Source organism: Motacilla alba, chromosome 6 (genome assembly GCF_015832195.1).
Source record: "Motacilla alba alba isolate MOTALB_02 chromosome 6, Motacilla_alba_V1.0_pri, whole genome shotgun sequence".
NCBI lineage: Eukaryota > Metazoa > Chordata > Aves > Passeriformes > Motacillidae > Motacilla > Motacilla alba.
The window spans coordinates 22,729,547-22,742,635 of NC_052021.1; the positions used below are offsets into that span (position 1 = coordinate 22,729,547).

At 45.2% G+C, this 13,089-nt stretch overlaps 1 protein-coding gene across 3 annotated transcripts in view; it reads left to right on the forward strand.

Moving 5' to 3' along the window:
- FBXW4 (F-box and WD repeat domain containing 4) overlaps nucleotides 1-13,089 on the forward strand; it is a 63,453-nt gene that overhangs the window by 37,210 nt on the left and 13,154 nt on the right. For 2 of the 3 annotated variants that reach the window (XM_038140561.1, XM_038140559.1), the window contains exon 6: nucleotides 11,713-11,778. The exons of the other annotated variant lie outside the window; for it this stretch is intronic. In XM_038140561.1, coding sequence (XP_037996489.1) covers nucleotides 11,713-11,778 — 66 coding nt within the window. The remainder of the gene's footprint in view (nucleotides 1-11,712; nucleotides 11,779-13,089) is intronic. 3 annotated transcript variants of the gene reach the window in all.

Consider the following 13,089-nt stretch of genomic DNA (forward strand, 5'->3'; position numbering starts at 1 on the left):
TAGACTTAATTTGTAAATTGTTTGAATTCACGAGGCAGAGGAGGAAGATCAAGCACTCTGTTTTTGTGATTTGGGTTCTTTCCCCTAAAAGCATGAACAAGTACAGCTCCTGCCTCTGCATGGTATCAAGAAAGAACTGTTGCCTTGTGTGCTAAGATAAGGAAAGTATTTGTTTGACTGCTCTTCTTCCTCACCATCCTGATCACTTTTTTCAAAGTTCTCCTAAATATTAGAGTTTGTATTTATTTTATGTGTGTTTGTATGGCAAAAGAAAAAAGACAAAAATAATTTGTGGCTTGTGGCACCAGTAAAAGAGATTCCTTCCACCTCTACTTTTAAACTGAAATATTCTTGATTTTTAGTAGTTCTGGCAGACCTGAAGGGATTCTCCCTTCCCCCTGACCTCACTGGCATGCATGGATTGCTGCTTATTGAAAAGTAATTTTCTGTCATAGATTCTAATGGAAAAGTTTATATAAAATGTCATTCTATATATATATACATGCATTTTTAAAACAATACTTGTTAACTGAAAACTTTGCCAGTCACATCTGAAAAAATACTGGTATTGGTCTTGGCAGTCCCGAACCTTAAAAAATAGAAAGGCGGTATTTTATAAATGGAAGAGATTTTCTTCTTTTGCATCATGATTCTTTAAGCATTTTCTCTACATGAGCAAATATTTAGACTTTTGTCCAAAGCACTGACAGCTGGAATATTTACTTAAATCAATTCCACATGCTCTCTTGTAGGGCGTGAGGTTATAAGAAGAAAAAACCCTGGACCACATAAAGTTTGTGATAAAGTGTGAACAGAGATGACATTATGTATCTTATCCCACTGGTGCAGGGAATGTTCACTCTGTTTCTCTGCACAGGCTTGAAATTGGCCTGGTCAACATGGGCCTGCTTTTGTTCATTCTTGGTGTCTGCTTCTCAGATGCTGGCATGGATTTCACAGCAAGCATACTTTGTCCAGAGGTGTCAAAAGTTGCTTCTAAGGAAAAGTCTTGAGAATTGATTGGTCAAAGGCACACAGTATCTGGCTGAACTCCTCTATCTGTGACAAGTACTTAAGGCATCTTGGGCGAGGCTGAAATAAATAGGATTGAAATTGAAAAATGATCCTTTCTGCAAGAGTCTTTCATAAAATGTGATAGAAATAGATATGGCCTGAAAAGAAACCAGAATCATCGGGTTGAACCAGGCAATTTGCTTCTCTGGTTTGCAACCTGCTGCAGCATTGTGTCACCGTTGTATTTTAGGCAGCTCAGAAATTAAAAGTCTGTGCCCTGGGGGTTGTGCTGCCTGCCTGCTCCCTTCCTACAATTGGAGTCCCTGAGGATCTCCTTTCCTTGTTGTCAGGATTGTTGTAATTGCATCACATCCTAGGGTTTGCTCAGCACTCCGGTGTACTTGTTGTTTAAAAATAGTGGCATCTTTTCACTTCCCTTCTGGGTCTTCACCTGGTCTTCATTGCAGAATCAGGACCAAGCTTTTAGATTATGACAATTCTTGCTTTCTAGTAGGATATTGCAATCATAAGAGACACAAGGTAAGTGTTTCAAAACTTTAAAATCAATCAAAAAATCCCCCAGACCCCATTGCTCTGAAGCTGTGATCATTAATCCAGCTGAGCAGCAGCTTTAACTTGTCTACAAGACCTGACAAGTGAGGACAAGCATTTCTATCCTGAAGGTAATGGTGATAATTCAAAAAAAGCAGAGATGCTAACAAGTCCTGAGAATCAGCAGAGGCAGCATGCCACACACAGGATGCCAGTTTGTGGGACATCTGACATCAGTCTGATTTAACACAGGAGCGATACACTAGTGGCCAAGTTTTTTGAACCCACATGCTGCAGGTTTCCTGAGAGTTTTGCAAAACCAAAATCTTGTAGCAGAAAGGGAGACAGAACAAGTGAAGTCCCACTATGAAAAACAGTTTTGGTTTGCTAATGGGAGATGCCTCAGCAAAAGGAGAACTTGGAGCCTTTTTTGCTGTTGTCCTGGTTGTGGTTGTTGCCTGACTTTTGGAGCAGATGCTGGAGGAGTTCACTTACTTTTTGATGATTTTTCTCAGCAATGAGAGTTCTCACTCTGTCCTCCTCTCAGTTATTGATATCCTATTTGGGACCTGCACTGTCCAGCTTATTCTCCCTGGGTCTATTGCCTTTCTAAATCTCAGTGTGAAGGTACTAGACTAGAAATCCTGTCCTGGAGCATAGGCTACACCAGGCCTTCAAGAATCTGTCTGTCATGCATCGCACCCCTTCACATGCTTCTTTTGTGCATCACTGGATCTCTTTTCTCCTTTACAGCTTTTTTTGGCATCCTGCACTGCCCTGTTCCACAGGCTGGGGGAAGGATGCCATGGGCTGACTCCTCAGTGTGTGTCCCATCGCTGGCCGTGCCCCAGCTATGCCAGGCGCACTGTCCCGCTCCCACCCCCTCCTCTTGCTCGGCCCAGATTGGAGCCCCCGAGAGGTCTTTGTCTGCCTGTTGAGAGCAGCCCCCGTTCCTCCATTCCCACATGGTGCACCCTCCCCAGCAGCCCTCTCCCCATTCAGCAGTTTGGGCTGAAAGAACCTTGGCTAATTACGCGGGGCTGAAAATTACCACTTTGCCGTGTTTTCCTGCTGCTGGGCCCATTTGTGTGGGGCCTGTAGTTAGAGGGAACAAAGTCCCCCCCGTGGAGCCAGGCAGGCCCCAAGTGTGAAGCTACAGGTACAAGCAAGAGGGGAATGAAGGGAATAATTACCAGCTTCTCCAGGTGAAAGCCCCGTTAAAACTTCAATAAGCCAATTAGGGGCCAGGGTGTGTGTGTGGGGAGAGTCTCCCCCACCTATAACTGATTCCCACCAGGCAATTAACAGAAATCATTTCACGGAGGGGAGGATAAGAAATGGCTCTTAGAAATTGTCTTGAGTTGGGCGGGGGGGGCTGAAACAGCACGACTGCTGCAATGGTCCTCATGTACTCCAACCTCCCTGCTCACTGTGTGGCCTGAAAATGTTGGTGGGGCTAGGAGGAGAGGGAGGAGGGAGGGAAAATTGCAAAGAAAAAGGAATCGCTGGAGCTTTACACCTGGGCAGGCTTTGAGGAAGTGAGGGCTGGAGTTCAGAGCTTCTTGTAAGGCTGTGTGTGGGCCCAGAGCCCCAAGCTCAAGGGGGCTATTGGGTCTGGGGAAGTTTGAGCTCAGGGTGTCTTCCCCATGGGAGCGAGGGGGAAGGATAACAGTACGGACCAGAGGAGAGAGGGAAAACGCGATGGGTGTGAAGGGTGGAAGTGGGTGTGCAGGTTGGTGAGAAGTGAATGCCAGGCCCTCAGAGATCTGCCCAGGATGCATGATAGTCTGTAGGTACAAATGGTGTCCACTGTCTAATACTGTGCATGTATCTCATCCAGGGATCATGTTTTCCTGCTGCTGAGTCAGCAGCTTCACCTGTTCCTTCCTTTCGATTCATTCCAAAAACTCAGGGAATTTTCTCAAGATAGAGATTTTATGAAGTTATCTTGCAACTGCCGTGTACTGTATTGCAGATGGCATGTGCAGCAGTTGGAGGTAGAGCATGCTGTCTGGTGGGTGCCTCTCAGGAGTCTTGACCATTGGTATTTGAAAGGCTGATCCGGGGAGTAGAGCAATAGTAGAGCACAGGATGAAGTTGCTACAGATGGCTGAGATTTCTGTAGTGATGTCGGAAGGGAGAATGCTTTGTGTGGGTGAGGAAGTTGAAATACCAGCTCTGGTTATTTCACCTGCACTTGAAAAAGAAACAAAAAATCCAAATAAACCTTTAACTCCCCAAAACACAAATGTAACCTTAGTAACCACTTTCTTTTAATTTCTGATGTTATAGCTTCTGAGCATTTAAAATGTTCTTTGAAATTTTGTCCTGGTTACTGATAAGCTGATATAACTCTACTGTAGTGGTGTTTAACCACCTAGTCTCAAAGTCCTTAGATTTCATCCTTTTTCTTCTTTTTTTTTCTGCCCTTCTCTTTCTTCACAGAAAGCTCTCTGTGGTAGGAATAGAGAGCTGTATCTCTTGCACAGCCCAGATTTTAGACTCAGAAGTGATTTCTCAGTTGAGTCATGTTTCTTTATTATTCAGCTTCGAAGATGTAACCCCAGTGGTTGCCTGCAGAGAGCTCTGCTCCCAGAAAGGCCTGGTAGGCATGCACAGACAAATCAGTTTTGGCACAGACTTTGATTTTTGGTACAAGTTATTTAGATCAGTGCCTGAATTATGTTCTGGATTAAATTTCTGTTATGGTTAAGGAGTCTCTTTTTTCCTGTAATAACAGTAATAACTTGAGCATCATTTTGGGTTTAAATTTGGTCTCGAGAGAGATAAGGAGTTCCTGTACAAAGACCTCTGCATGAACAACTACTCTATGCCTGGTAAGCCCAGAGGTTTGGGGAGTGAGGAAAGATGAAGATTGTTGGACATAGCACATAAATATGTATTTTGCATTGTTAAAAATAGGTTTTCATGACTTTTCTTTTAATAAAAGAGCAGGCTGATGTCAAATACTTGTATAGCTACAAAAGCAATTCTGTTTGAAGTTCTGAAAAATGACAGCAGCACTGTGAAAAGCACTGTTCCAATATTCCTCTTGTACAGGAACACTCAGGATCCTCAATCAACTTTTATAGAGCTAATCTGAATGTGGTCCTCTTTTGAATATTTGCTTCTTCCTAGTGTGTCATGTGGAGTATTGGGGAAAGCACTGATACTTCGATGTGAACAGGCCTAGGAACATCAGGACTGTTTTGTGGATTGAATCACTAGTTTCTAATCAGGGGTATTTTCCCATTCAATACTGTAGTGTGGAAGAGTGTGCATGTGTTTGTCCTGTCTGGAATCTTTGTCTTGATGTCATTGAGCTCAGTTTTTCTGCAGAAATGGGGATGGTGCTCTGTATCTGGTGGCTTGTTTTCACAGAACTTACCTGCTGCAGGGCTGCTGAAGGGACAGTGATCAAGGTTGCAGGTAACTTGGGCACAGAGTATGGGGTGAAACTGCAAAGAAGTGAAGGCAGGATGGAGGTGTCTAGGTTGGACCCCTGCTAAGCAGCTTGCTAGAGTGGGGGTGATCTGTCTACTATGCCAGGAATTGGGCTTTTGGGAACATGAAAAGCTTTTTCTACTCTTCAGCCTGAGTGTCTCTGAAGTCTGGAGGAAAACATGAAGTTAGAGGCCAAGGAGGAAGAGGAGTTAGAGGCTGGAAAACTGAAGCTGATGTTCCTTCTGTCAGGAGGCATGAAGTATATGACTTGGGAGGCAGTGACATGAGCATTTCTTCTATCTCATGAGCTGGAGTTCTGCCTCAAACGTGACTTCATGTTTCAATCCGGCATCTCTACGGTGCCCGTCAGTACAAAATGTAAATGCTGTCTTTCTGGGGACCACTTTTTAGTGGTCCACTTGAGGTGGCATATGAATGAGTTATTAGTCCATCTGTTCATGCATGTGTCACTGGTGCTCCTTGCAAGAGCACGGAATTTCCTCTTGGAGCAGCAGTGGTTGTCAGCGTTGCAGGGTTCATGGTCTTCTCTATACATTTTGCTTTCTCTCTGTGCTGTGTCCATGGTGGAGTGTGGCAGAGCTCTTCTGTACCTTCTCTGTGTGACATTTATGAAGTATATCAGGAGCACAATTTAACTCTGAGTCGACAGGTGCCTTGGGGGATGCTGTAGCATGCAAGTGAGCTCAAAGAAGTAGCAGCAAAACTGCCAGAGCTTTCCAGTCTGTTTCTGGAACAAGCCTGGCTCTTTGCCTTCAGCTGCTGGGTCTTTTTAGCAAGGTTATTCAACAAATAAGGGGATTATTTGCAATGGGATTCTTCTGCTTGCTCAGGTGAGCTTTAGGTGCACTGTCTTATCTGCTGATTTTTTGCTGATTTTGTGGTTACAGAATGTCAACATATAACTCTGTCTTGACTTCTGAGATACTGAAGATGCTTGGTTCAGTTCTGTGGTCATTCTGTGAGAAGTATGAAGTATGGCTAAAGGAACTGGTCTAGGACAGGGAAGGGGCAACACCAGCCCAGCATGACCGCCCAGTCCTGGGTTTGTCCAGCATTGCCTGCATCTAAGGCAGATGGGATTTCTTGCGTATTTGTGGTGCCTGCTTGCTCATAAAGAAGAAGATGCTGAAGTGATGCTGTGCTGGTTTGTTTTTTTTTTTCTCCTTGCAAATTAAATGCCTCTGGGGAAGGAGCACTTGCTCCCCTGCACTCTCTGTCTTTCTCCCTTTTGTGTGTATCTGGTCTGTTGGAGAAGTCTCATGCTGGAGGTGGGGAAACTCCCTGTGCTGGGTTTCTGACCCCCTCCTCTCCCCTTCACAATGTTGTTACTGTTGCATCTGCTCTTCAGCAGGGGCTCCATCAAGTTTGTGTGACCTTAGCACTGTATTCATGCTGGAGGAGTTACCTTCCATAATGATGTCAACTGATGAGGCTGGCGGGACGGTGGCGGCCGCGATAAGACATGACATGTTCTAATGATTCGCCTTAGCGAGCTGCGTGTGTGTGTTGGGGGGGCACAGAGGGGCTTGGAGAGGGGAGGTGGGGGCCCCACAGGTGCCGACAAAGACTTTGACCTTTGCTGCTATAATATCAGTGTTTCACAGGCAGGGCGGTTCGGTAACCCACTTTCAGCCCATCAAAAATTGATTTAATTGCAATTTTTTCCCCCAATTAGGAGCACTGGAGCTTAACTAATTGGAGTAATAGAGAGTAATAAGGCTCTGATAAAAAGCCTTCCTCTGCCTCCTTTGTATCTTGTGTCATCGCCTGTCAGAGGTCAGAGAGCTTGCATATTCTATTAGGCAGAGTTGCCTTCATTTGTACAAATTAGTTTACCCAACAGTAATTAAAATGCCAGTGCGGGTCGGGGAGAGCTGAATACAACTGATGGGCACGTTGGTGAAGGATTTGACAGCTCCGGTGGCCTCCCTTGCCAAAGCGTGTCAGTGCTGAATCAAAGGCTACACAAACCCACAGACCCGTGCGTTTAACCCGCGGCACCGTCGGCACCAACTGCTCTCTCTCTTCTCCTATCTCCCTTTTGGACTTGCTTTCTCTTCTCCTTCTTTTCTCATCTCACTTGAGACTTTTTAAAATAGATGTTTCCCATCTTTGAGCTGTCCTTTCTGTTGATCGCTTTCATAACACTGCTACCAACCCCCCCATCCTGTCTCCCCTGGTTCTCCCCCTTTTCTCCCCCCACCTTCCACATTCCCAGCTGCAGAGCTCTGTCAAGTAATAACTTCTTTGTTTCCCAGTCCAATGAGTCTCCATATATAATAGTTTCCAAAATGGAACAACGATGTCCAATTCCAGGGGGCGGGGGAGAGCGCCAGGAGGAAGGAACGGGCTCTTGCACGTGTCAAGCAGATTCTGGTTTTGAAATCCCTGAAGAGCAGAATAGAACTAGAGAAGCAATCAGTTTACAGTACAGGGAAGGGCACAAGCCTGGGGCACAGGGGAAGTGTATTGAGAAGAGGTGGGAAATGACCTGTTTTACCCAGGTTCCTTCGATGACTTTGCATTGCAGGATTCCCAGCTCAGGCAGGACCCACTCTAGAGGCTGGGTTGATAGTAGGGAAAGTATGTTTTGTTCAATGTGACTTGTATTTCTGGAGCTGATACTGTTTCCATGCCTCAAGATAAACAGCATCTTTCCAAGGACTAATGGGCGTCTACCTCTGTCTCTCTGGTTAGTTCACATCTGGCAATGGTCTGTCCAGGATGGGGTAAAGAGGGATGCTACATGAGTCAAACTGTAGTTGGCACCTTGGGAGCAGCTATGGGATTATTGCAGCTGGAGTGTAGCCAGAGCACTACTGCTGTTGCCAGAAATGCCATGGGATCTTCAACAACCACAATTCAGTCAGATGGAGAGTTCTTGTGTTTCTTCCAGCAGCACTGCCAGGATGTGTGTTCTCTTTCATTTCCTGGCCCAGCTTCTATTGTGGGGGGATGATGTCTAATGAAATGTCTCTTCTGCAACATAGAGAAGGTCTGGCTTCTGAAGAAGGAGGCTCTTGGTTGTTCTGTTGGGTTTTTTTTCCCCTCTTGTTCATTCCTTTCCTCTCTGTCAGTAGGGAGCTTCAAATAAGAAAGAGGACATCAAAGTATCAGATGAGTTGGAAGATTCCTTGTGTTGGACAACAAAAATATGCTGTTTATGAAGTATGTGTCTCAATGCTGTGCAAAATTCTTGCCTTGCTGGTTTGCTTTTTGGCTTGGTTTTAGTTCCTAGGGGATCCCTGTGAAGACAACATGCCCTGTTATGGAAGTCCTGCAATGGTGCTTTTTTTCCCCTTGGAAGGGCCTATTAGATGGAGCTTGTAGTCATGGTAGCCAGCACCTTTCAAAGGACAGAAGGAAGCGTAGTGGGGAAGGGGCTTTACATCTCCAAGGCCAGCTGAAGACTGGCCATGACAGTTTTTATAGTAGATGTGGATGCATCTGATCAGAGTCAGTGTACATCACTGTGTTGTATATTCTTCGGGTAGATGAGTCATGACTGCATTAATATATTTAGGGTATCCTGTACTCCCCTCTTCCCAATCTAGTCTCTCCTCAGTCTGGCTGTAGAATGCAATGTGGGCAAAATGAATGACACTCTCTTAGCTAGTAACTCAGCTTCAATTGTTTTTCTTGGGCAGCTGGCAACAGCGCTTGTGAAAAAGCTGCCCTTCTCTGAGTTGGAGGGTTTTCTTATGTGTGCTCTGTGCTCTCTAAGACAAAAGAGCCTTGTTGAAGATAGAAAAGAAGCAAGCCTGATAAAAGGCTTCAGCCTGATCTTCCACACTAAACAAAATTTCAAAAGTTTAGGAGCCAAGCTTTACATGCTTTCCTCCAATCTGCATGTTGGTTTAGACATACAAAAGTTGACTTGTGTTGCTCTTTTGCCTGAAGTAAAACTGTCACCTGTGAGAGGTTCCCAGTTACGAGACACCTGAGGCTTCAAGGTGTGTGCCTGCAGATCAGACTCAAGGTGAGGGGCCCTGTATCATGCCCTGGAATCCAGACTTTAAGGTCAGTTCACTCTCAGGCTTCAAGAATTTCTCATTGGCACCCCTTCTTGTGCGTATTGGCACCCCTTCTTGTGCATGTTGTCTTGTGAATGCTGCATTCTAATGCTGCAGTGAAGGTGGCCTGCTCTTATGGGAGAAGTCTTATCTTTGCTTGCTAATGGGCTCAGGCTGTTAAAGATAAGGCCTGCAAACCTGATCCCACTGAAGTATGAGACAAAATTCCTGTTGACTGAATGGAGTCAGCTTTACCCAGAAGAGACTTGTTTGTGGCCCTGAGGCCTGTATCTGATGCTGGAGAAAAATCTCTTTATCTAATGCTTTTTTCTCTCTTTTTTCTTTTTTTCTCTGAGGGGTGAGGGGTAAGGACCAAGGAGGGAAAGCTGAAGTCCAGAACTGACAGCATGAGGGAGGATTAGACCTAGCTGTTCCTCCCACCTTTTTCTCCCTGTTGGTGTGCCTCCATGGTAATTTAGACCTGTGGCAACCATCAAAGCCTTGTGCATACCTTCTGCACAAAGGGATCTGTCTCCCACGTGAGAGCGTTCTCTGCTGGGACAGAGTCAGTTTGTCCCCCAAAAGAAAAATCTTAAGCACCCAATTGCCTGCTTGACTGACTCCCTGACTGCTATTGTGTTTCTAACCACAGTAATTGACTTTAGTAGTTATTAATGGATTATGACTGGGGAGGGGGGACAAAACCCAACACCTAGCTTTGTAGCAGAGGGACCTCTGACCAAAGTGCTGCTTTCCAGACATGGGGCTTGACCGACAAGCTGTCAAAGTGGGTGTCTCTTGCTTGTTTTCCTCTGAGGTGGGTGACATTGTCAAAAGAGAAATGTTCCCTCCTGGACTATGGTGATGAGAAGGCAAGCATTGAGCAGAAACCATGTTTCCAAAGACTAAATGCTGCACACTTTCTTAATTGATAGTGGTGACTGCTGCACAGCAGCAGGAATTGGATTTTCCATAGACTCTCAGACTTTGGTCAGGGACTTACATGGAGAAGAATAATGCGAGCACCCTGCAGCACCTGTAGGGACTGCCCTGTGCTACAGGTGCTTTGGCTGATTGCATGTGCACTGCCAATGAACCTGAAATTTTGCATGTAAGATATCCTGGTTGAAGACACTTTGAAATACCTCTAGTTCTGCAGGCCTTTTCTAGCCTAAAGGGCAGCTAAGAGTCACAGAACTTGTGGATACCTCCATGATGTGGTTTGATGGTTTGAAATGGTTTGATGCTATCTGCTTGCCTCTTTTGCAGAGTGTTTTGTCAGTGCTGATTTGGCCTTATGGCTTGGAGAAAACAGTTGCTCAGCTAAACCACAGAGATAGGAGTAGAAGGAGTCCTGAGTTCCAGTCTTGCTTCCGTCTGGTCCTTCTCTGGCTTTGATTGAGTTGAGCCTGTGTTCACCACTTGGCTGCTGAGTGCCTTCTTGCAGCAGCAGTAGTGCTTCTCACAGAAGTCAAGGGTAGTGCAAGAGTCCATTCCTGGTGCAGTAGAGGCTTGCAGACACCTTGACTTTCAAAGAAAGAATGCTGTAGAGGATCAAAGAAATGTTAAAAACTGCTCTAACTGCTATTTTTATAGACATGACATTGTTTTCTTACTTTGCTTTCATCTTTCAGCTGCCAGCCCTGTGTCATACTGCAAAAGTTTCTTAGGCAAAGTGTAGAAATTGCTTTTATTTAAAGCAGATTCCATTTCCTGTGTTCATGCTATCATTGTTGCATTGACTTAAACATAGTTTTGGCATTTTATTCTCGGTAGCTGCAATAAATATGGCTTTGTGAGAGGTCATTTGTAACTTACTTAGAAGTCCTTGTATGAGCTGCTTCCTCTTATTTGGACTGAGAATGGGAAGCTGGCACGAAACAAGCAGTGTGGTTTGGAGAGCACAGCACCCATGTTCCTCATGCTTTAAGGATTTGTTCTATTATGAACTAGTATGAGGCCAGTGGGTGTCAGGTGACCTCTGGAGCCAGCATGTGCAGCAGGGACATAGCATTGCCAAGAAGACTTTGGAATGGGCCCTGCTGGAGGGTGTAAACGGAGCCAAATATTGCTGCAGGAGAGCTGTGCTGCCTCTAACAGAGAGTGCCTGAGCACTGGGGAGGGCAACCTGATCCAGCTTTGAAATTGGCCCGGCTTTGAGCAGGCTGGACCAGAGACCTCTATTCTGTGATTCTTTAGGCCTGTGATGCTGCAGCCAGTTCATGATTGTACTCAGAAGTTGCCAACAAGCAGAAGTGAGACATGAAGCAGGAAATAACAGTAAATTTTCCGTGGGGTCTTTCTGCAGCTTACAGCACTGACTGTGTATGAAACATGCTAAGTACTGTACTGACTCATTTGAAAATGTTGTTTATAGCTGTTCCTGTTTAGGTTTTCCTTTTGTATTTACAAATACACCTTTATATCCTGCCAATTCTCTGCAGGTGTGACCTGCTGCATCTGGGAAGCTCAGCTAGTGAGAGTCCTGTGGCAGCTCTCCCTTTGCTGCTGCCTGTCCCTTGTGAAATGTGGTGGGACATGCTGAAATCATTGAACCAGAATTCAAAGTCTGTCTTGTAACCTGTTTTCTCTGTCTTGCTCATGCACTTTCTTCAGAACAGGAGGATTAGTAAGTGTTTTTTGTTTGTTTCTTTGTTTTTTTAAACAGCTCATTTGTGACAGGGACAGCCTGCTGTGGACACATCTCACCTCTGAGAATATGGGACCTTGAGAGGTGAGTGAACTTCCAGGTTACAGGGAGGGACTTGACAAGAAAAGTGAATAACAATGCAATATTCGAAATGCTGCAAAAGGGTATCATTCCTTTTGTCAATATAGGCAAGGGATGATAGAAGATGTGTTGTGGAGTGGGGGACAAAGCAAACTGGTGTGGAAGGGCGTATGTGAGGGGTGGTTCTGGTTCAGTAACTTGGCTTTTCTTCTCAGCTTTTCCAGTTGACGGCACAGCCATTCTGGTTTCTTCCCATTACCTGTATACAGTCAAAATCTACCCATTACACCATCCTTTTCATCTGTCTCTGTTGATGCCTCAGCCAGAGGAGGTGAGGAAGGTGATCCTTATCCTCCCATTCACCCACTTCTCTGTGGTGCTGGGAAGCCAGAGGCAAACACAGGCTCTGAAGTCACCTTGTCCTGGCTAGCAATTCCAGTAGCTCAGAGAGGTGGTGTGTGGCAACAGGTTATCTATGGAAGTGACTTAGGCACGTTGTCTTCTCTTTGTCCTAATAAGCACTGAGGAGGTTAATTGCTGTGGCCTCTGATTTGAGGTATTGGAGTAGTTCCTGTTCAGTGAAGGTGCTTTAAGCAACTGCGAAATGTTGTTCTCAAATCTTGATGTGAGAACTCAACTGCTGACAAATTTGAAACTCTCAGCCTGAGGGTCTTAGTGTAGTGATGGACAGATAGCAAATATTTCACAGGATTATTGGAATGGCAGCCCTGCCTTCCAGGACCGGGATGCTCTGGGTAGGAGTGGCATGGCCCAGATTATCCAAACGAGTGCTGTCAGAATTGAGGTGAGCAATGGCAGAAGGGCCTGAGGGATATCATAGAGCTGTATTTGGGGAAAGGGGGTGGAGGAGGATTGGTGTGGACACAGGGTAGGTCTGAGACCAGTTGTCTTCTAATCTATAGTTTTAATTGTTTAGATTGTTTAAGTCAACTGTATCAAATACAAATTTAAACCAGCAGTTTTTTACTCTGAAGTAACAAAAATACTTTCCAACAATGCATCCTACAAAGGACAAGCTGGAGCAGGAAAGAGCACCAATGCATTAGTTATGGTGCATGTTTCTTAGTGATCCATCCAGTGGTGCCTTTGGAGTACCCCAGAAGGATGTAGGCTGTGCTGTGATACCCCTGCCCATCAAGTCTTCTGGCTGTTCTTGAATAGAGGCATCTGACAGGGGTGAGGAGATGGGCAACCCTTTCCCCCCATGCCCCAGCCTTTCTGACAGCCTTTCCCAAGGAAACCTGAAGAGATAATAAAGCTGTGTAGAAAATAGGATTAAGGTAATGAACAAGC